General features: G+C 42.2%; 1 protein-coding gene and 1 pseudogene across 4 annotated transcripts in view; one reads left to right on the top strand and one right to left on the bottom strand.

Annotated features, from left to right (window-relative positions):
* ULK2 (unc-51 like autophagy activating kinase 2) overlaps positions 1-23,578 on the top strand; it is a 106,077-nt gene that overhangs the window by 11,715 nt on the left and 70,784 nt on the right. For all 4 annotated transcript variants that reach the window (XM_015118807.3, XM_015118806.3, XM_028836113.2 and 1 more), the window contains exons 4-10: positions 7,766-7,798; positions 8,135-8,171; positions 14,785-14,958; positions 16,627-16,700; positions 18,735-18,836; positions 20,070-20,128; positions 23,022-23,104. In XM_015118807.3, coding sequence (XP_014974293.1) covers positions 7,766-7,798; positions 8,135-8,171; positions 14,785-14,958; positions 16,627-16,700; positions 18,735-18,836; positions 20,070-20,128; positions 23,022-23,104 — 562 coding nt within the window. The remainder of the gene's footprint in view (positions 1-7,765; positions 7,799-8,134; positions 8,172-14,784; positions 14,959-16,626; positions 16,701-18,734; positions 18,837-20,069; positions 20,129-23,021; positions 23,105-23,578) is intronic.
* On the bottom strand, positions 21,007-21,509 carry LOC106993920 (NADH dehydrogenase [ubiquinone] 1 beta subcomplex subunit 4 pseudogene; annotated as a pseudogene).

The following is a 23,578-nucleotide window of genomic DNA, read 5'->3' as shown; positions in this document are numbered from 1 at the left end:
TAAATCAAGATAAGAAACTCAGAAGATGTTGTATCAGAAGCTGTAGTAGGAACATATAAAAAAAGTTGTTTTTTTTTTTTTTTTTGAGACAGAGTCTCGCTCTGTTGCCCAGGCTGGAGTGCAATGCCATGATCTTGGCCCAGTGCAACCTCTGCCTCCCAGGTTCAAGCGATTCTCCTGCCTCAGCCTCCTGAGTAGCTGGGATTACAGGTGCCCTGCTACCACGCCTGGCTAATTTCTATATTTTTAGTAAAGAGGTTTCACCATATTTGGCCCGCCTGGTCTTGAACTCCTGACCTCAGGTGATCTGCCCGTCTTGGCCTCCCAAAGTGAGCCACTGTGCCCAACCATAAAAAATTTTAAAATTTGTTTTTTTTTTTTTTTTTTTTTTTTTGAGACAGAGTCTCACTTTGTCACCCAGGCTGGAGTGCAGTGGTGCGATCTCGGCTCACTGCAAGCTCCACCTCCCAGGTTCACGCCATTCTCCCGCCTCAGCCTCCTAAGTAGCTGGGACTACAGGCGCCCGCCCCCATGCCTGGCTAATTTTGTTTTTGTATTTTTAGTAGAGACAGAGTTTCACCGTGTTAGCCAGGATGGTCTCGATCTCCTGACCATGTGATCCGCCCGCCTCGGCCACCCAAAGTGCTGAGATTACAGGCGTGAGCCACCGCACCTGGCCTCAAACATTATTTTGAGAAAAGGAAGCGTGCCATATACTGCTACAGTATAATTCTGTTTTTGTGAATTTTGGGAAGAGTCAGAAGTAAGCTAGGGTGATAGAAATCAGAACAGAGGTTGCTTCTTGGTCCCAGGGACTGATGGGAAAGGGGCATGAGAGAACTTTTTGGGATGATGGAATTGTTATGTAGTTTGATTGGCAGGGTAGATACATAGGTGTAAACATTTGTCACAACACATTGAACTGTACATTTATTTTTATTTTTAAATACTTACTTAGAAATGGGGTCTTACTCTGTTACTCAGGCTGGAGTGCATTTCTTCTGTGGCGCCGTCGTATCTCCTTGCAGCCTCTAACTCCTGGGCTCAAATGATCTTCCTGCCTTTGCCTCCTGAGTAGCTGGGATTACAGGCCTGAGCCACCATGCTCAGTGTATACCGTTATTAAAAAGAAAGAGTTATTTATATCTGGGTAAGAAAGAATGGTGGTATCAATGGAGACAGAGGCCTGGACAGATTGGTGAGATGTTTAGGAGATAGAATTGATAGGACTTGGGCACTTGGACTGTAGGAGGTAAACAAGAGGGAATCAGAGTTGATAGCTCTTTGTCATGTTTTGAGATATTTTTCCCATTTTGTCTGGTATTTTGGGGGAGTCTTATTTTAGCCTTTTTTTTTTTTTGAGATGGAGTCTTACTGTGTTGCCCAGGCTGGAATGCAATGGCGCAATCTCAGCTCACTTCAGCCTCTGCCTCTCGGGTTCAAGTGATTCTGCCTCAGCTTCCCCAGTAGCTGGGATTATAGGCGACTACCACCACACCTGGCTAATTTTTGTATTTTTAGTAGAGATAGGGTTTCACCATGCTGGCCAGGCTGCTCTCGAACTGCTGACCTCAGGTGATCCACCTGCCTCAGCCTCCCAAAGTGGTGGGATTACAGGCGTGAGCCACCACACCTGGCCTAGCCTCTTTTTTTTTTTTTTTTGAGATACAGTCTTGTTCTGTTGCCCAGTCTGGAGTACAGTGGCGCGATATCAGCTCACTGCAACCTCCACTTCCTGGGTTCAAGCAATTCTCCTGGCTCAGCCTCCTGAGTAGCTGGGATTACAGGCACCCGCCACCAAGCCCAGCTAATTTTTTGTGTTTTTAGTAGAGACAGGGTTTCACCATCTTGGCCAGGCTGGTCTTGAACTCCTGACCTCGTGATCCACTTGCCTCGGCCTCCCAAAGTGCTGGGATTACAGGCGTAAGCCACAGTGCCCCACCTGCCTCTTTTTAATATATAGAAGTTCCTACATGGTAGAATTTATCCAACCTGTTCTTTAATGACCCCTAGGTTTCATATTATAGATTTCTTTACCCTGAGCTTATGAAAATGATTCTCTGTGTTTTCATCTAGTACTTAGGGTTTCATTTTTTCATATTTATATTTTTGATCTCTGGAACTTAGTTATGTACAAAGGGATAATGTAGGGATTCAACTTATTATCCAGAAAGCCCAACCAGCTATCCCAGACTCTTAACCTGTTTTTGAGGATATCTACAGAAGAAGTCTTCTGTAAGACTGTTAACAAGAGTTAGGACTTAGGGAATTTGAAGAATTGTAGCAAATCAGGGTCAGAGTAGGTGAGTATCAATCAATTTATAAATTTATTTATAAATCAGTATTATATATTCTGAATATTTTTGCAGCCTTTGGTGTAATTGGTATTACTGAGATACACATTGAGGGAGAGTTTTTCCACAAACCTATGTTGGGTTTGTGTTAGATCAGGAAGCTAGAACTGGCCTTCTTTTTGTGTGCTGTTTTTTTTTTTTGAGATGGAGTCTCACTCTGTTGCCCAGGCTGGAGTGCAGTGGCACAATCTCGGCTCACTGCAACCTTCATCTCCTGGGTTCAAGCAAGCAATTCTCCTCCGTCAGCCTTCTGAGGATTACAGGCATGCACCACCACACCCGGCTAATTTTTGTATTTTTAGTAGAGACGGGTTTCACCGTGTTGGCCAGGCTGGTCTCAAACTCCTGACCTCAGGCGATTCGCCCGCCTTGGCCTCCCAAAGTGCCGGGATTACAAGCGTGAGCCACCATGCCCGGCCAGAATTGGCTTTCATGTATTGTATTTTGCATCTCTAAATTTTGTAGAACTTGATTTGCTGTGGTGTCAATGTTCCTGTCCCTCCAAAATTCATGTGTTGAAATCCTATCCCTCAAGGTGATGGTATTAGGAGGTGGGGCCTCATTAGATCATGAGGGTGGAGGTGTCATGAATGAGATATTAGTGCCTTTATAAGAGACCACAGAGGGAGCTCCCTTGTTCCTTCAACCATGTGAGCTTATTGTGAGAAGATGGCTGTCTGAACCAGAAGTGGGCCTTCACCAGACGCCAGATTTGCCTGTGCCTTGATGGACTTCCCAGCCTCCAGAATTGTGAGAAGTACATTTCTATTTTCAACCCCCCAGTATATGGTAGTTTGTTATGAAAATTTAGCAGCCTAAATGGACTAAGAAATGACATAAGAGGAAGAGCCATAGATGTGAATAAGGAAACGTGGGCTTAGAGTACTGTTATTAGCAAACTCAACTTAGGATCTTGAGCAAACCACTTTTTCCATGTTAACACCACCCTCTCACCAAAGTATGGATGATAATTCCAACCCTACTTAGTCATGCTGTGAGACAGTCTAGTACCAGGTAACCCCAAGGGAAATAAGCCCAAGGATTGTAGGAATGTTTCTTTCCTCTTTTCCTGTGAGATAAACCACAGAAGTTGCCTGAGGAATGGAGAATGAATTAAGAATATAGCAGAGAGATGTGAGGATTTGGGTTTTAGTAACCAGGAATTAGGCCAGGTGCAGTGGCTCAAGTAATCCCAGCACTTTGGGAGGGCAAGGTGGGCAGATCACTCGAGTCCAGGAGTTTGGGACCAGCCTGGACAATGTGGCAAAACCCCATCTCTAGAAAAACTACATAAAAATTAGCTGGGCGTGGTGGTACGCACCTGTAGTCCTAGCTACTCGGGGGCGCTGAAGCAGGAGACTTGCTTGAAACCTGGAGGCGGAGGTTGCAGTGAGCCATCACACCACTGAATTGCAGCCTGGGTAATAGAGCAGGACCTTGTCTTAAAAAAAAAAAAAGGAAGGCCGGGCGCGGTGGCTCAAGCCTGTAATCCCAGCACTTTGGGAGGCCGAGACGGGCGGATCACGAGGTCAGGAGATCGAGACCATCCTGGCTAACACAATGAAACCCCGTCTCTACTAAAAATACAAAAAAATTAGCCGGGCGAGGTGGCGGGCGCCTGTAGTCCCAGCTACTCGGGAGGCTGAGGCAGGAGAATGGCGTAAACCCGGGAGGCGGAGCTTGCAGTGAGCCGAGATAGCGCCACTGCACTCCAGCCTGGGTGACAGAGCGAGACTCCGTCTCAAAAAAAAAAAAAAAAAAAAAAAAAGGAAAAGAAAAAATATATCACTTTAAAATAAAAAAGAAACCAGGAATTTTTCTTTGAATTGTCTGGCTTGTCATTTACTTCTTTTCTGTTGCTTTGTATCATGCTGCCATTTTCTTTACTTCTACTTCTAGGCATCTGAGTTTACTTGAGAGAACCACCTACTCATGTTATTTTGACTTTTAAAAAGAATTTATTGTTTTTTTAAATTACAAAAGTAAATGAGCTTCAGTATAAAAACACTTAAAATAGTCTAGCAACATATGAAGTAAAAAAGAGATGCCCTCTTTTTTTTTTTTTTTTTTTTTTTTTTGAGACGGAGTCTTGCTCTGTCGCCCAGGCTGGAGTGCAGTGGCCGGATCTCAGCTCACTGCAAGCTCTGCCTCCCGGGTTTACGCCATTCTCCTGCCTCAGCCTCCCGAGTAGCTGGGACTACAGGCGCCCGCCACCTCGCCCGGCTAGTTTTTTGTATTTTTAGTAGAGACGGGGTTTCACCATGTTAGCCAGGATGGTCTCGATCTCCTGACCTCGTGATCCGCCCGTTTCGGCCTCCCAAAGTGCTGGGATTACAGGCTTGAGCCACCGCGCCCGGCTCTTTTTTTTTTTTTTTTTTAAGACAGTCTCGCTCTGTCATGTTCTGTTGCCCAGGCTGGAGTGCAGTGGTGATCTCAGCTCACTGTAAGCTCTGTCTCCCGGGTTCACGCCATTCTCCTGCCTCAGCCTCCTGAGTAGCGGGACTACAGGCGCCCGGCACCATACCTGGCTGATTTTTTGTATTTTTCGTAGAGACGGGGTTTCACCGTGTTAGCCAGGATGGTCTCGATCTCCTGACTTTGTGGTTCGACTGCCTCAGCCTCCCGAAGTGCTGGGATTACAGGCGTGAGCCACCGCCTATGCCTTTTTTTTTTTTTTTTTTGGAGACGGAGTCTCGCTCTGTCGCCCAGGCTGGAGTGCAGTGGCCGGATCTCAGCTCACTGCAAGCTCTGCCTCCCGGGTTTACGCCATTCTCCTGCCTCAGCCTCCCGAGTAGCTGGGACTACAGACGCCCGCCACCTCGCCGGGCTAGTTTTTTGTATTTTTTAGTAGAGACGGGGTTTCACCGTGTTAGCCAGGATGGTCTTAATCTCCTGACCTCGTGATCCGCCCGTCTCGGCCTCCCAAAGTGCTGGGATTACAGGCTTGAGCCACCGCGCCTGGCCTGCTTTTTTTTTTTTTTTTTGAGATGGAGTCTTGCTCTGTGGCCCAGGCTGGAGTGCAGTGGCGCGATCTCGGCTCACTGCAACCTCCGCCTCCTGGATTCAAGTGGTTCTCCTGCCTCAGTCTCCCAGGCAGCTGGGACTATAGGTGCACGCCACCCCACCCAGCTAATTTTTGTATTTAAAAAAATTTTTTTTGAGATGGAGTCTCGTTCTGTCGCCAGGCTGGAGTGCAGTGGTGCGATCTCGGTTCACTGCAATCTCTGCCTCCTGGATTCAAGCGATTCTCCTGCCTCTGCCTCCAGAGTAGCTGGGACTACAGGCACATGCCACCACGCCCAGCTAATTTTTGTATTTTTGGTAGGAATGGGGTTTCACCGTATTGGCCAGGCTGGTCTTGAACTGCTGACGTCCTGATCCACCTGCCTCGGCCTCCCAAAGTGCTGAGATTACAGGTGTGAGGTACCGCATCCAGCTGAGATGCCCTCTTCTTATACCTCTTTATTTCCTCTTTCCAGAAGAAAATACTGTTTTGTGTCCTTCAAGACTTTTTTATTTTTATTATTTATTTATTTTGTGATGGGGTTTCATTCTGTTGCCTAGGCTGGAGTACAGTGGCGCGATCTCAGCTCACTGCAACCTCCACCTCCCAGGCTCAAGCGATACTCATGCCTCAGCCTCTGGAGTAGCTGGGATTGCAGGCAGGCACCACTGTGCCTGGCTAATTTTTTTGTATTTTTAGTAGAGACGGTGTTCACCATGTTGGCCAGGCTGGTCTTGAACTCCTGACCTCAGGTGATCTGCCCACCTTGGCATCCCAAAGTGCTGGGATTACAGGCGTGAGCCACCGTGCCCGGCCTAATTTTTTTTTTTTTTTTCCTGAGACAAAGTCTCACTCTATTGCCCAGGCTGGAGTGCAGTCGTACAATCTCGGCTCACTGCAACCTCTGCCTCCTGGGTTCAAGTGATGCTCATGCCTCAGCTTCCCAAGTAGCTGGGATTACAGGCACTCGCCGCCATGCCCGGCTAATTTTTTTTTTTTTTTTGGTATTTTTATTAGAGACGGAGTTTCACCATGTTGGCCAAGCTGATCTCGAACTCCCTAGTTTAGGTGATCCACCTGTCTCAGCCTCCCAAAGTGCTGGGATTACAGGCGTGAGCCACTGTGCCCAGCCATTTTTTAATTGTTAGTAGAGATGAGTTCTCCATGTGTTACCTAGGCTAGTCTTGAACTCTTGAGCTCAAGTGATCCTGCCACCTTGGCCTTCCAAAGTGTTGGGATTACAGGTGTGAGCCACTACAGACAGCCCAAAAGCTATGTGTGTGTGTGTGTGTGTGTGTGTGTATGTGTATATATATATATATATATTTTTGAGACGGAGTCTGGCTCTGTCGCCCAGGCTGGAGTGCAGTGACACGATCTTGGCTGACTGCGAGCTCCGCCTCCTGGGTTCACGCCATTCTCCTGCCTCAGCCTCCCAAGTAGCTGGGACTACAGTTGTCCGCCACCACGCCCGGCTCATTTTTTGTATTTTTAGTAGAGACAGGGTTTCACTGTGTTAGCCAGGATGGTCTCGATCTCCTGACCTTGTGATCTGCCTGCCTCGGCCCCCCCGAAGTGCTGGGATTACAGGCGTGAGCCACCGTGCCTGGCCAAAAGCTATATTTTGAATCACATTTGCACACTGGCTCAAGTTAAGCCACAGGGAAGTTCAATCTGAAATTTAGTTATCGTTATAAAAATTGCCATTTTTTTATAAATGGTATTTATATGCCATTTTTTATATAAGAGCCAGCTAATCAATATTTGAGTTACTTAATCAACAGCAGACTTGGAGTTATATGGATTTGAGAGACTTTTTAAGAGCCCTCAATTCATTTCCTCAACATTTTGGAACATGTGTTGATAATGTGATAAAACATTTCCCTTTGCCAACAATTGCTGATAATGCAATTGCCCCAAATAAACATAAAAAACAGAAAAACAAAAAACCAGACATCCTGAGTAATATATTCCAGAAATCAGATTGTGCATTTAGTGTTGCTAGGGAGGATTATGCCATTTTGCTGCTCCAAATCATAAACTTTTCATAGAGGAAGTGTTTCCCCAAGGACCAAAGAATCCTTCCTTTTTCCCCATTGTAAATTTACCGTGCTTTTTGTCCTAGATCTGTTGTTTTAGGTCAATCATAACCAAAAGAATCTTTATGTAGTTATTTCTGCAAACAAAATTTTACTTGTTGATGACTATATTAGTGTTACTAAAACTTGATTTGGCTTTGTAGAGGAGATATATCATTGTGTTGCGAATTTTAATTTCACCTTCTAATAGATTTTGTGGTTTCATTTTACCAGTTTTAATAATGAACAAGTGTGGTATTTTTAACTATCATACTTAAATTTTGTGTTTAATTTTTCTCTAAATTATATTTAATATGTTTACTTTTCAGGAATTACCCAACTCTGTCTTTTTGGTGATGGAGGTAGGTAGTATACAAACTTCTGTTTAATTTATTTCAAATTTCTTTTTTTTTTTAGATTCTAGCATAAATCTTCATACTTCAAATCCCTTTTGATTAATATGAACCTTAAGATTGACAGTAGATAAATTATTTGAATGTTTATATTAATAAAGTTGATTCGGTGATCTAGATTCTACTCAAGGAATATAAAATTTTAAAAATTTTGAATCTGTAATGTTTTTAGGCTATATTTACATGACATTATATACAAATGATTTTTTAATCACAATTGACAATGGATTGAATTAATCTTGAATCACTGTGTTTATTTTCATTACTTTCTCTTTTCTATGTCAGTATTGCAATGGTGGAGACCTCGCAGATTATTTGCAAGGTAACTGTGTGTGTGTCAGTGTTCAATAAAGATAGTGCTGCAGCCTGTTTAATTCTAAGAGGTACTTTTGAAATACACTACCCGTTTTCTGCTCTTGTATAGAAACATTCAATAAATATTTGTGTATTTGTTTGACTTGTGATCACTTTGCAGACCAGTTGTTTGTGGTTTTGTTCCTAAGCTTTACTTGTATATAAGTATTTACCTTTTTGTGTGTCTCTCTCTGATAGTGTTTGAGAGATGGTCCTATCCCCAGGAGAGGAGAAACCCCATAGAATTCCTCTCCTTCAAAAGGCTTCACTGAGTTGTAGTCCTTTTCATTTCTTTCAAAATAAAAAAAAATTGTAGTGGAAAAATGTATCCAAGAATGTATTTGTGTGAACATTTCTTGTAATTAAAAAAAGGCAACAAAAAACATTATAAGGCATTAAAGGTAACAATGAAATTATTTTGTGGTACAGAAGTAAGATTTTAGTATTAGATGGTGCTTGAAATTTTGAACCCAAAATGCATACATGTAGGATATGAAGCATTCAGATCAAATTGTGTGCCTCCAGAGTATTTTCTTTTTCTTTCTTTTTTTTTTGGAGACAAAGTCTTGCTCTGTCACCCAGGCTGGAGTGCAGTGGTGCATTCTCGGCTCACTGCAACCTCCGCCTCCTGGGTTCAAGTGATTCTCCTACTCAGCTTCCTGAGTAGCTGGGATTACTGGTACATGCCACCACGCCCAGCTAATTTTTGTATTTTTAGTAGAGACAGGGTTTCACCATGTTGATCAGGCTGGTCCCAAACTCCTGACCTCGTGATCCGCCATCCTAGGCCTCCCAAAGTGCTGGAATTATAGGGTGAGCCGCCGCACCTGGCCAGTGAAGCCAGTACCTACTTGTTCACCCCTTAAAAGATACAAGGGGAATATGCAAAAAGACAGTAAAAAGTTAACACATTCAACCTATAAATAGATTACGGCGTCTGAGCGCGGTGGCTCATGCCTATAATCCCAGCACTTTGGGAGGCCGAGGCGGGTGGATCACCTGAGGTTGGGAGTTCGAGACCAGCCTGACCAACATGGAGAAAACTCATCTCTACTAAGAATACAGAATTAGCTGGGGGTAGTGGCACATGCCTGTGATCCCAGCTACTTGGGAGGCTGAGGCAGGAGAATCACTTGAATCCAGGAGGTGGAAGTTGCAGTGAGCCGAGATCACAACATTGCACTCCAGCCTGGGCAACAAGATAGAAACTCCCATCTCAGAAAAAAAAAAAAAATAGATTACGGCAGTTGGTGGTAAAAGCACTGTGGACAATTTACAAAATATAACATAGATATATAGGATAATATAGAATATTGCTAACATTCAGAAGCTGTGTAGAGAAAAATGTAAAGAATACCGGTACTTGCACCCCCACCACCATTTACAAGGGAATTATAGGCTGGGCATGGTGGCTCACACCTGTAATCCCAGCACTTTGGGAGGCCAAGGTGGGCGGATCACTTGAGGTCAGGAGTTTGAGACCAGCCTGTTCAACATGGTGAAACCCTGTCTCTACTAAAAATATAAAACGTAGCTGGGCATGGTGGTGCATGCCTGTAGTCCTAGCTGCTTGGGAGGCTGAGGCAGGAGAATCTCTTGGACCCGGGTGGCGGAGGTTGCAGTGAGCTGAGATCAAACCATTTTACTGCAGCCTGGGCTACAGAGCAAGACTCTGTCTCAAAAAAAACTCAAAAAAATAGAAAAAAGAAATTATAAATACAGTTGAAGCTCCCTGTAAGCCCTTCTGCAGTCCCATTCCTGTCCTTTTCCTAGAGGCAGTCATTGTCCTGAATTTGGTAGTTAAAAAAAAAAAAACTGTCAATTTAGTAAACACATTTCAAAATGTTATTCATAAATAGAACGCAGTGAGACAGACACTTTCATTCACTGCTGTTGGAAAGGAGTTGAAGCTGGAAAGCACCCTGCCCTGCCTTTCTTCACGTTCTTGGTGTTCCTGATGAAGCACTTTTCTACTTGGGGTCAGACTGAGTGACACCAGCTTACAGCCCTTATTAGAATACCAGTTGTTTTTTGACTCCTGTGGCTCATGCCTATAATCCCAGCACTTTGGGAGGCCCAGACGGGTGGATCACGAGGTCAGGAGATCAAGACCATCCTGACTGACATGGTGAAACCCCATCTCTACTAAAAATACAAAAAATTAACCGGGTGTTGTGGCGGGCGCCTGTAGTCCCAGCTACTCGGGAGGCTGAGGTGGGAGAATGGCGTGAACCTGGGAGGCGGAGCTTGCAGCGAGCTGAGATCACACCACTGCACTCCAGCCTGGGTGACAGAGCAAGACTCCGTCTCAAAAAACAAAAAAAGAGTTTTTTCTTTTCTAGAGAGCATGTTGTTAAAAAAAAAAAAAAAAAAAGAATGTCAGTCTCATTAACAACTATTATTCACCCATAGAAGCACTATTACAACAGTTTTGTTGAACTCTTGTGTTTGATACTCTAAAGCAATATTGTTAGGAAACTCAATAGTGAAGAGCTTAAGAGCTTGAATGTTGGAGTCAGTCAGGCAAGCATGGTTCTAGCACCAGTGTTTACTCATACTGCTGTATGATTTTGGTTTTATAACTTCTCCCTGGTCTTTCTCTGTCACAGTCTGTAAGGGAATCCCTTGTAGTATGAAAGCACTTTAAAGACATATGAAAGAAATTCTGGTCCTTAGAGGAATTATTGAGAGCTGCACTGTCCAATATAGTAGCCACTGACCACATTGGGCTCTTGAAATGTGGCTAGGCAGAATCAAGATGTGCTGTAAGTGTAAAATGCACAACGGAATTTGAATACTTCATCAGAAGGAAAGAATGATTAAATCTCATTAATTTAAAAGTATTTATTACGAGTTGAAATGGTAATATTTTGGATATATTGAGTTAAATATATTAATTATATCTCTTTCTTTTCACCTTTTAAAATCTGGCCACAAGAAAATGGAAAGTTTGATGTGTGGCCACCTTAATATTCATGTTGGAGAGCACTGGTCTAGAAGGTCTGGAATGTTTAGAAGGTCTGGAATGTCTAGAAGGTTGAATGCCATTGTGTCACAATAGGATCATTTAGTCCTTTAATTTGCTCTTTGAAACAAACACCTTTTACATTTTCTTTCTTTCTTTTTTTCTTTTTTATCTTTTTGAGACAGAGTCTCACTCTATCGCCCAGGCTGGAGTGCAGTGGTACGATCTCGGCTCACTGCAACCTTTGCTACCTGGGTTCAAGCCATTCTCCTGCCTCAGCCTCCCAAGTATGCTACAGGCACCTGCCACTGTGCCTGGCTAATTTTGTATTTTTAGTAGAGACAGGGTTTCGCCATGTTGGCCAGGCTGGTCTTGAACTCCTGACCTCAGGCGATCCACCCTCCTCGGCCTCCCAAAGTGTTGGGAATACAGGCGTGAGCTGCCGTGCCCGGCCAAAATGAATTTTAAATACACCATCCATTTCAGTTGTCGCTATATAATTTAAGTAAAGCATAACAAAAATAAAGTTCTAGTTGTTGATTTGACTTCTCCACTATTATGCAATAATATGTATATTAGCATCTGCAAGAAAGTAGATCTGGAAAAATGTACATCAAATTTTTAACAGTGTTCATCTCCAAAGGATGAATTTTTTTTTTTTTTTTTTTTTGAGACGGAGTCTTGCTTTATTGCCCAGGCTGGAGTGCAGTGGCAGGATCTCGGTTCATTGCAAGCTCCACCTCCCGGGTTCAGACTATTCTCCTGTCTCAGCTTCCCGAGTAGCTGGGACTACAGGTGTGCACCACCATGCCGGGCTAATTTTTGTATTTTTAGTAGAGACAGCATTTCACCGTGTTGGCCAGGCTGGTCTCAAACTCCTGACCTCGTGATCCACCTGCCTTGGCCTCCCAAAGTGCTGGGATTACAGGCGTGAGCCACCGCAGCCAGCCCCCTGAAATTTTTTTTAATTTTAATTTTTAATTTTATTTATTAATTTTTGAGATGGCATCTGTGTAGTCCAAGCTGGAGTGCAATGGCACGATCTTGGCTCACTGCAACTTCTGCCTCCCAGGCTCAAGTGATTCTCGTGCCTCAGCCTCCCAAGTAGCTGGACCGTAGACGTGTGCCACCATGCCTGGCTAATTTTTTGCATTTTAGTAGAGGTGGGTTTTCATCATGTTACCCAGGGTGGTCTCAGACTCCTGAGCTCAGGTGATTCGCTCACGTTGGCCTCCCAAAGTGCTGGGGTTACAGGTGTGAGCCACCATACCCAGCCTTAATTTTTAATTTTTTTGTAGAGGCAGAGTCTTACCATGTTGCCTAGGCTGGTCTCAAACTCCTGGGCTCAAGCAATCCATCTGCCATGGCCTCCCAAAGTGCTGGGATTACAGGCATGAGCCACACACTGGGCCATATTTGGTAATTTTTAAATCATAAAGTTTTATTTTATTTGAAGATGTTAAGGACATGTAAAACTTGACAGGTCATTAAAATGATTTTAAAACCATAATATTTCACTTGTTCCAAGTATTAATGTTATTTCTCTCTTATTTACAAATGGAAAGGTTATATAGAACATATTCTAAGAATTACATGGACAGACATGCATCACAAATAATTTAAATAGGTACACGGATACTAAATCCTCAGTGGAGGTAAGGAATTACACTTGTGACTTTTAGACTCATTGTAATAAGCTTATTTATATACTTTTTTTTTTTTTTTGAGAGGGAGTCTTGCTCTGTGGCCCAGGCTGGAGTGCAGTGGCCGGATCTCAGCTCACTGCAAGCTCCGCCTCCCGGGTTTATGCCATTCTCCTGCCTCAGCCTCCCGAGTAGCTGGGACTACAGGCGCCCGCCACCTCGCCCGGCTAGTTTTTTTTGTATTTTTTAGTAGAGACGGGGTTTCACCATGTTAGCCAGGATGGTCTCGATCTCCTGACCTCGTGATCCGCCCATCTCAGCCTCCCAAAGTGCTGGGATTACAGGCTTGAGCCACCGCGCCCGGCCATTTGCATACTTACTACATTGAAATATTATGTGCAAAGCCCTTTTCTAAAGATTTCATAATTGTTTTCTTTTCTTTTTTTTTTTTTTTTGAGATGGAATCTTGCTCTGTCACCCAGGCTGGAGTGCAGAGGCACGATCTCAGCTCGCTGCAAACTCCGCCTCCCGGGTTCACGCCATTCTCCTGCCTCAGCCTCCCGAGAAACTGGGACTACAGGCGCCTGCCACCAAGCCCGGCTAATATTTTTGTATTTTTAGTAGAGACGGGGTTTCACTGCGTTAGCCGGGGTGGTCTCAATCTCCTGACCTCGTGATCCTCCTGCCTCGCCCTCCCAAAGTGCTGGGATTACAGGCGTGAGCCACCGCGCCTGGCTTCTTTTTAATGTAAATTTTTTTTTGCTAATCTTCTCTGTACCAGTTTTATTATATGTGCTGCTGAAACGAGCAGAAGTTTTCATTATTAAATGGGTTTTATTTAATCATCATGTCAACCTCATGTAGTCTCATCAACTTTTATACATGAGGAAGGTGGGCACAGAGGGATCGGCTTTTAGGGTAACACATTCAGTGGAAGACCTGGGAGTTGAACAAAGGCAGCCAGACTCCAAATCAAGCTGTTAACCACAACATGCTCAGGCATACACAGAAATACTGTAGAATTTACTGAATAGGCTGGTCACAATGTTTCTCACTGTAATCACAGCACTGTGGGTGGCCGAAGCGAATGGATCACTTAGGTCAGGAGTTCAAGACCAGCCTGGCCAACATGGCAAAACCCTGTCTCTACAAAAATAGAAAAATTAGTTGGACATGGTGAATCATGCCTGTAGTCCCAGCTACTCAGGAGGCTGAAGCAGGAGAATCTCTTGAACCCAGGAGGCGGAGCTTGCAGTAAGCCGAGATTGTGCCGCTGCACTCCAGCCTGGGGGCAGAGTGAAACTCTGTCTCAAAAAAAAAAAAATTTACTGAATAATGACTCGCTACTTTCAAATAATGTTCATATCACCTCTTTATAGTGGTGAAATACGTTAAAACATTTATTCTTAGGTATCTTTAGTTGTGAAAGAGATTCTAGTGGAATGGGGGATATGGGAGATAAAAGGACAGAGTAGATGCAGTAACACAGATGCCTCACAGGTACAGGTAGCAGTAGTGTCCAGGTCCCTCTGGTCAAAGATTTTGCTTGTTTGTAACTTGTGCTCACATAATGGTTGGAATTAAATATGGACACTTATTCCAGATATTTGACTAATATGAAGGGGAACTTAGCTTTTGGCTTGTAAAGGACATTCGTATTTATTGAGTACCTATGGTGTTCAGAGTCATGTGGGCACCATCAACAGTAAAAACATGAAGGGAAAAGGCAAAACACACAGGTGAAACAAGATGAAAGTGCCCATCAGTTCTCTTTACAACAGGCTGACTACAAGTTTTGAGAAATCTTGTATCTCTTCATAAACGCCAATTATTAAAGTTAAAAATGAATAAATGTGAATCCAAATTCCTTATTCCCTTCATGCTGTCCTTCACAACCCAATCCTGTTGATGGAATATGCAGATGGTATTTGATTTTTTGTGCTTAAATATTTACGTGACTCCTTTTGTACCAGCAAAAGGAACTCTCAGTGAAGATACCATCAGAGTGTTTCTGCATCAGATTGCTGCTGCCATGCGAATCCTGCACAGCAAAGGAATCATCCACAGAGATCTCAAACCACAGAACATCTTGCTGTCCTATGCTAATCGCAGAAAATCAAGTGTCAGTGGTATTCGCATCAAAATAGGTAAATGGCCGTGTATTGTGTTATGGAAAGGACATTTTTGAAACTATTTTTAGACAACTTTAGCTTTGTTGAATGATGAATTTTTTTTTTTGAGATGGAGTCTTGCTCTGTTGCCCAGACTGGAGTGTAGTGGGACGATCTCGGCTCACTGCAACCTACGCCTCCTGGGTTTGAGTGATTCTCCTGCCTCAGCCTCCTGAGTAACTGGGATTACAGGCATGCACCACTACGCCTAGCTGAATTTTGTATTTTTAGTAGAGACAGGGTTTCACTGTGTTGGCCAGGCTGGTCTTGAACTCCTAACCTCAGGTGATCTGCCCGCCTCAGCCTCTGAAAGTGCTGGGATTACAGGTGTGAGCCACCACACCTGGCTAAATGATGGATTTTATTGATGCAATTTTGGTATTTTTATTGACATCGTGAAGTTCTCTTAGGTGAATCCTTTACATTATTGACAGTGTCTGCTAAGTCTCAGATGATGCTGACAGGCCCTCATCAGGAGCTCTAAATATGAATACCTGTGTCTCTCGAGAGGAAAATTGATGTGGTGTGGTTACTGGCAGCAAATTAATAACCCTGTTTCTTTTTTTTTCTTTGAGGTGGAGTCTCATTCTGTCACCCAGGCTGGAGTGAGGCACGATCTCGGCTCACTACAACCTCCGCCTCCCAGGTTCAGGGGATTCTCCTGCCTCAGCCTCCCAAGTAGCTGGGATGCGCAAGTAGCTGGCATGTTCCACCACACCCAGCTCATTTTTTTTTTGTACATATATATATATATATATTTTTTTTTTTTTTTGAGACGGAGTCTCGCTCTGTCACCCAGGCTGGAGTGCAGTGGCCGGATCTCAGCTCACAGCAAGCTCCGCCTCCCGGGTTTACGCCATTCTCCTGCCTCAGCCTCCCGAGTAGCTGGGACTACAGGCGCCCGCCGCCTCACCTGGCTAGTTTTTTGTATTTAGTAGAGACGGGGTTTCACCGTGTTAGCCAGGATGGTCTCGATCTCCTGACCTCATGATCCGCCCATCTCGGCCTCCCAAAGTGCTGGGATTACAGGCTTGAGCCACCGTGCCCGGCCTGTATATATTTTGTTAGTAGAGACGGGGTTTCACCATGTTGGCCAGGCTGGTCTCAAACTCCTGACCTCAGGTGATCTGCCTACCTTGGCCTCCCAAAGTGCTGGGATTATGGGCATGAGCCGCCACGCCCAGCCATAACCCTGATTCTTTACAGTTCCTAGGCTTTTGACATAGGGATCTCAGAGACCATCTGGTTTAGCCCTTGGCAGTTTTTTTTTTTTTTTTTAGCAGTACCTCAAAATTATTTGAAACAATAAAAACATAATTGTTTACATTCTGTATCTGGTATTGATATTTAATGAAAACTGTATTAATGAGCTACTTACTATAATTAGTATTTTCACTTGCAAAGTTTCATGCACCTTGGTTACAAATCTGGCAGTGGAGTGACTTGTACAGTTGATGATTACTACTATTTTTAGCTTGTTGAAATTGAGGTAGCTAGTTTTTTCTTTGGTGGACAGTGATATTCAGTAAGCTGTTTATTTTTCACAGTCCTTTATGCCTTCTTGTGTCTTGAAGAATCATATGATGTATGTTAGGTATGAGCGAAGATATAATTTGATTTTCTACTTTCTGTTTTGTGAAATAGCGGATTTTGGTTTTGCTCGTTACCTACATAGTAACATGATGGCTGCAACACTGTGTGGATCCCCCATGTACATGGTGAGTGAGTGTTTGCATCCTTGTGTGTTTAAAGTGTGGCTCCATAAGCATTGGAATTTAAATATAATGCTTGCTTCCAAATAAGATGTGATTTTACATATAGTCCAAGTTGTTATTACTAATGTTAATTATATTACTGATAATGCTATAATACAGAAATCTTTTGCCTTAGCATAGTGAACTATAAAAGTAGGAATGCTTAAAAAACACCTTATGGGAGCACTTCTTCAGCTGTAGGATGTGCTCATCTTTTGCATGTTAACTCTCTTGACAGGATCCTATATTGTAGATGTTTTTTCTATTAGCCTCACACTCAAAGCTGAAATACCTCAGCTTTCCCCTTTATCCTCTCATATAGATATCATCATGTATTATAGGGTTAGGTTATGAAACTTCTAAACTAATGTGCAGTGTTAAGTCTGGAAATACCTTAATTCTAGAGCTTCAGAATTATGTGAAATGTACCTATTTCAGTTCTAAGTTTAAAATGGGTTTATATTAAATTCAGAATTTCTCTAAACTAAAATCAACTTTGAACTATTAATCAAATTTCAAAAAAAATTTTATCAGATTTACTGTCAATCATAATTTCACTGCTTATATATAATACATTTTATATATTTTAAATTTATAAAAAATATAAATTTTAAAATTACTTTGTACTTCTTGAGTATAAAATTAGTTTAGCCTTGAGGTTAGAGTGTTTTGGCTGATTATTAAAGGAAATTGACTTAATAAGAAATTTAGTAGGGAAAATAAATAAAAATGTTGTGTCTGAGCTGGATGTAGTGATGCATGCCTTTGGTCCCAACCACTTGGGAGACTGAGGCAGGAGGACTTCTGAAGCCCAGGAGTTCATGGCCAGCCTGTGAACACAGCAAGACCCCATTTCCAAAAAGAATTAAAGTTGAAATGTTACATGTGGGAAATAAAACTATCTTTAAGTATATTTTCCATTTCTGTTTAGTATTTGTCCTGATTAATGGTATATTTAAAAAGCAAAATTTGATGAGAGGTGGGAAAATACCTGTAACAAAGCAGCAGATAAATGGTTTTGCTTTTAGGACAATTTTTATTATTGTGTGGGGTTTTGCATCATAGTTTTTATTACTGTAGAAGTGTTCAGATTACAAAAAACATAGGGAATAATATAGCAAACTCCTATGTACCCACCATCCATATTTCACAAAGTTAGCATTTTGCCATGTTTGTCTTGATCTTGTTTTTGAAAGAAATAAAATAGGCTGGGCATGGTGGCTCATGCCTGTAATCCCAGCAGTTTGGGAGGCCGAGGCGGGAGGATCATAAGGTCAGGAGTTCGAGACCAGCCTGGCCAACATGGTGAAACCCCGTCTCTACTAAAAATACAAAAAATTAGCTGGGTGTGGTGACAGGCGCATGTAATCCCAGCTACTCGGGAGGCTGAGGCAGGAAAATCGCTTGAACCCAGGAGGTGGAGGTTGCAGTGAGCCGAGATCGTGGCGCTGCGCTCCAGCCTGGGTGACACAGGGAGACTTGTTCTCAAAAAAAAAAAAAAAAAAAAAAAAAAAATATATATATATATATATATATATATATATATATATATATATATATATATTTATGTATGTATGTTGGAGACAGCCCAGGTTCCTTTTGTACTTCTCCCTGATTCCATTTCCTCCTCTGCTCCTTTCACACACCTGAGGGAACCTCTGTCCTATGGTATGTATTTTATACACCATGTCCTATGGTGTGTATTTTTCTTTGTTATTATTTTGGTCCTCTCATTGTACTTTATGTGTCCATTATAATCAGTTGAAACATTTGTTTCTATAACTTGCTCCTTTTCATGCAACATTGATTTTGAGATTTACTAGTAAATCTCAATATATGATAATATGTTGTAAGTTCATTGCCTTATTATTTGATTAGAGAACTATCACAGGGTGTTGTTTTATTCTGGTAGTTTGTTAGGAGTGTCACCTTTACCAGTTAATATGTGCATATTAATTATGTAAATACTGCATGCCCCTTAAATTTCTCTGTCCCCAGGCTCCTGAGGTTATTATGTCTCAACATTATGATGCTAAGGCTGACTTGTGGAGCATAGGAACAGTGATATACCAATGCCTAGTTGGAAAACCACCTTTTCAGGTAGGCTGACTTTTTTCTTATGTCCTCAGTTTTGGAATCTTGTCATTTTATAGTTGCGTTTGATTTGTAAAATGAAGAATACTTTGAAAGCAGTGTTTTTGGCTCCTCTGTGACTTACTTTGATTCTTTTATAGGCAAAAACTGCTTTAGTGAGTCAGAACATCTTTTGGTTTTCCCCTTTTATCTGCTTGCCCTTTGTAGTTGAACTGGGCATGCAGTCTGTTGTATGTTGGGATCAGGGCTAACAGCCTGATGGGAAATGGGTGTGAATGGTGACACCACAGCTTCCTGGTTAGCCTGGTTTTGAGATCCTGGAATCCACATGAGGGCTGGGGCTGTCTGGGGAGATCTCTGGAAACCATCTCTAGCTCTCTATTCCTGACACTGCTAGGTGAGAGGGAGGTAATTATATATGCTTTATGGAAATTATTATGGGTCTGTCTTCTCCTCTCCCCCAACATCCTGTCAAAAAGTGACCCTGTAGAGTATAATCACGATGATTTCTCTTGAGTTCATATTGTCATGTTATAATTTCTTATATCATAAAGAAGATCTTTGAATTTGAAAACTGGAACAAAATGAAAATATTTGCCTAAGATAGTATTAAGAAAATTAGTGACACAGCCAGGTTAAACACTTTTAATTTCTTAGTCTAGTTTGCATTGTAGAGGAGGCTTCTACATTTAAGCAGTTTTTGTTATCAGCTACTTGTTGCTGTGGAGAGACTGCATAGTAGCAGTATACATAGTTCTTTTCTTTGAATTCCTTTAGGGTCCTAAGGTAAAGTACACCTGAATTTTACCCAACAATAACGTACTTATTGGGCAGGCCATGTAACCTTCGGAATAGTGACCCTTAATCTATTCTAAGTTTCAGGCTCCTCTGAGAGTCTGACCTCAGAAAAGCTACCTCAGAAAAGGTACATTATACTCAGATGTACAGAATTTTCACACAATGTCATATGACTTTGTTTTATGACTTTCTAATGACCATTTATGGCTCCTTCAGCAATCCATGGCTTTCAAGTTGAGAATCTATGTTCTGTAGCAAGAATATGAGCATCATCTCTCTTTCCTTTCCTCCTCCCTCATACTTTCCCTCCTTTCCTCTGAATCCCTTCCTTGAAACTCCCACTCCCTCAATCCGTTAAAAAAAAGAATATGAGCGTCAATCATATGATTTGGAAGTTTTGCCCCCATTGTTTAGGAAATTAAACCTTTTTTTTTTTAATAGGCCAATAGTCCTCAAGACTTAAGGATGTTTTATGAAAAAAACAGGAGCTTAATGCCTAGGTATGTGTTTAGATTACACTGGGTTTTACTATTTGTGAACACAGTGTTGTTTATTTGAACTGTTTGTGTTTTATGTATTCTCATTTTTGAATTCTTTTTCAGTTGATAATGTGAAAGCATTTGTTATAGCAAATTGGAAAATTGCTGGCACATCATAGGTGTCTGTGTAGTACTGTACTCTTTTCTTTCTCTTTTAAAATGTAAATGTAAATTTGAAAGAAAAAGATACGGAAGTTACATGTGTTCATTGTGGGGAGGGTAATGTGGACAGAATAGATACACGGAAAGTAGAAAGTGAATTCCCCACAGCTTTGCTCTCTTCTTTAGGGGTAACAAGAGTTTGCTGTATCTCTTTCTACATAGTTTTTGTGGGAATTCTTTATACATGTTTGAGTGCTTGTTTTCCTTTTGTTTTCTCTTGAACTTGTATCTTGAGATGAGTGCTTGTTTATGTATGTATTTATACACACACATAGTTTAAGACAAATTACATCATATTTTGTGAGTTGTTTGCAGTATCCTTTTGTTTTTTACTTTGTAGTACATCACAGATGATGTTCCTCAACAGGATGTGGAAAGCCACTGTATGCTTTTTTATTTTGAGACAGAGTCTTGCTCTGTCTCCCAGGCTGGAGTGCAGTGGCACGATCTAGGCTCACTGCAACCTCCGCCTCCCTAGTTCAAGCAATTCTCCTGCCTCAGCCTCCCTAGTAGCTGGGACTGTAGGTGCCCGCCACCACACCGGGCTAATTTTTGTATTTTTTTTTTTATTATTAGAGACGGGGTTTCACCATGTTGGCCAGGCTGGTCTTGAACTCCTGACCTCAAGTGATCCTCCCACCTTGGCCTCCTAAAGTGCTGGGATTATAGGTGTGAGCCACCACACCTGGCCAACTGTATGCTTTTTTTTTTTTTTTAGATGATTAATAGGCTATTTAGGCAGGAGTACATATAGTCATCGACAGACTTAACATGAGAGATTAAATGTCTGACCCAATTTTCCTTCCCGGATAAGCTTTTCTTTCCTATCCCTGTCAGTTTTGAAAACATAATAGCAGAAGGAGAGGGGTCCAAGTCCACACAGAGCTCCCAAGAGTGAGTTTTTAGGAGTGGGTCTGAAATTAGGATAGACATTTGCTGATCTTGCATAGGTCCAACGAATGAAGGCAGGATCTTCGATGAGCCCTCTGCAGTTGGGGTGGTTGTACTGAAGCAGGTACTCTTGTTTCAGCCGAACTCTTATGGCCAACGGCTCGACTTGTGCCCGTCGGGTTTCTGGAGATATGTCGTATTTGGCTGGGTCGAGGGTTGGGGGCAGAGTGGCCAGGCGCGATGGAGTATACTTTGGGAACGACATCTTGGTGACCCAGGGCACAACTGCACCTGCCACTGTATGCTTTTAAATGCCACAGAGAGTCCCATAGATGTACATTACTTTATTTAATCAGATCCCTGTTTTCATTTTTTGGTCACTACAAACAGGCTCTAGTGAAGTGTGTGTGTGTGTGTGTTTGTGTGTGTGTGTACACCTTTGTGTATGTGTGCATTTTGTTAGTTTGGACTTCTAGAAATGGAATTGTCAGACCAAAAGATGCACTTTCCAAATAGGCTATCCCAGTGAATACAGCAAGATAGAAGACTGCCCCTTTTCCCTCATTTTTACCAACACAGAATGTTAGCGGATTTGATGCTGCACAAATGCATGAGGACCAGTTAGCTATTAATTTAATTTGGATCGTTCTCTTCATTAGTGAGTTTGGCTCCTTTGTATTTGTGTTTTTTTTTTTTTTTTTTTTTTTTTGAGACGGAGTCTCGCTCTGTCACCCAGGCTGGAGTGCAGTGGCGCGATCTCGGCTCACTGCAAGCTCCGCCTCCCGGGTTCACGCCATTCTCCTGCCTCAGCCTCCCGAGTAGCTGGGACTACAGGCGCCCACAACCGCGCCCGGCTAATTTTTTGTATTTTTAGTAGAGACGGGGTTTCACCGTGGTCTCGATCTCCTGACCTTGTGATGCGCCCGCCTCGGCCTCCCAAAGTGCTGGGATTACAGGCGTGAGCCACCGCGCCCGGCTTGTATTTGTTTAATCTTTTTCTTTTTCTTTCTTTCTTTTTTTTTTTTGAGATAGAGTCTTGTTCTATTGCCAGGCTGGAGTGCAATGGCATGATCTTGGCTCACTGCAATGTCCACCTCCCGGTTTCAAGCCATTTTCCTGCCTCAGCCTCCCAGGTAGCTGGGACTACAGGCAGGCTACCACGCCCGGCTAATTTTTGTATTTTTAGTGGAGACAGGATTTCACTATGTTGTTCAGGCTGGTCTTGAACTCCTGACCTCAAGTGATCCACCCGCCTTGGCCTCTCAAAGTGCTGGGATTACAGACGTAAGACACCGTGCCCAGCCTGTTTAATATATTTTTGTAATTCTTATTCTTTGAATTGTGTACTTCTATTACTTCACTCATTTTCCTATTGCTTGTTGTTTTCATATTGGATGTTAGGAAGTTGTATTAGTTCTCACTTGTGTTTAAGTGCTGCCCTTTTCCAGACGGAAATGGAGGTGGCTATTTTGTAATACAGAACATTATAGCAACTATTAGTACAAGATTGAAGTTATGGTAAAACTCAACATTGGGCTTGTGAGGTGCCTTACTCCTGCAGATACTCAAATAACAACAAGCACAGTACAGGAATCTTCTCAATTTGATGCTGTTTCTCAAAGGCAGTTTAGTGCTTTTTTTTCCTTCTTTAGATGACTCTTACATGGTCTTCTTGGTATAAATGTATTGGTATTTGTGAAACCACATATATGTTTTAGTTTACTATATGGAAGGCAAAAATTAATGTTGTTTATATATATAAACTTATCACTTAGGTGGTTGTGTTTTTCCTTTCCCCCAGTATTCCCAGAGAAACATCACCTTATTTGGCTAATCTCCTTTTGGGTTTGCTTCAGAGAAACCAAAAAGATAGAATGGACTTTGGTAAGAAATAGTTTCAACTTTTGCATGCTTTCTAACTTTATTGTTATATGTGCTGAACGATTTTAAAAATAGAGATTTCAGAAGAAAATTGAAGTCAGTTTCGCTTTTCTTTTTATTTTCTTCACTAGTTTCGTAAATATTTATTGAGTGCTTATTACTATGTTCTAGGTATGGGAGATAGAGTAATAAAATCTCTCTCCTCATGTAGCATATATTCTAGTGGTAGAGAGAGACAAGAAACAAATTAAAAACCATAGTTACATATTATATTAGAAGTTGCTAAGTATTGTGGGAATAAAGAAGTAGGAGTGGGGTGGGGGTGGGGATTGAAATTTTAAATAAGATAGTCAGTGAAGACCTTATTGAGAAAGTGACATTTGAACAAAGACTTGACTTGAAATGAGAGTGAGCCATAGGATATCTGTGGGAAGAGCTTTTTAAGCAGAGTGAACAGCCAATACAAATGCTTAGGGT

Source organism: Macaca mulatta, chromosome 16, assembly GCF_049350105.2.
Source record: "Macaca mulatta isolate MMU2019108-1 chromosome 16, T2T-MMU8v2.0, whole genome shotgun sequence".
NCBI lineage: Eukaryota > Metazoa > Chordata > Mammalia > Primates > Cercopithecidae > Macaca > Macaca mulatta.
The sequence above is the reverse complement of the archived record's forward strand: the minus strand, read 5'-3'. Positions and strand labels throughout refer to the sequence as shown.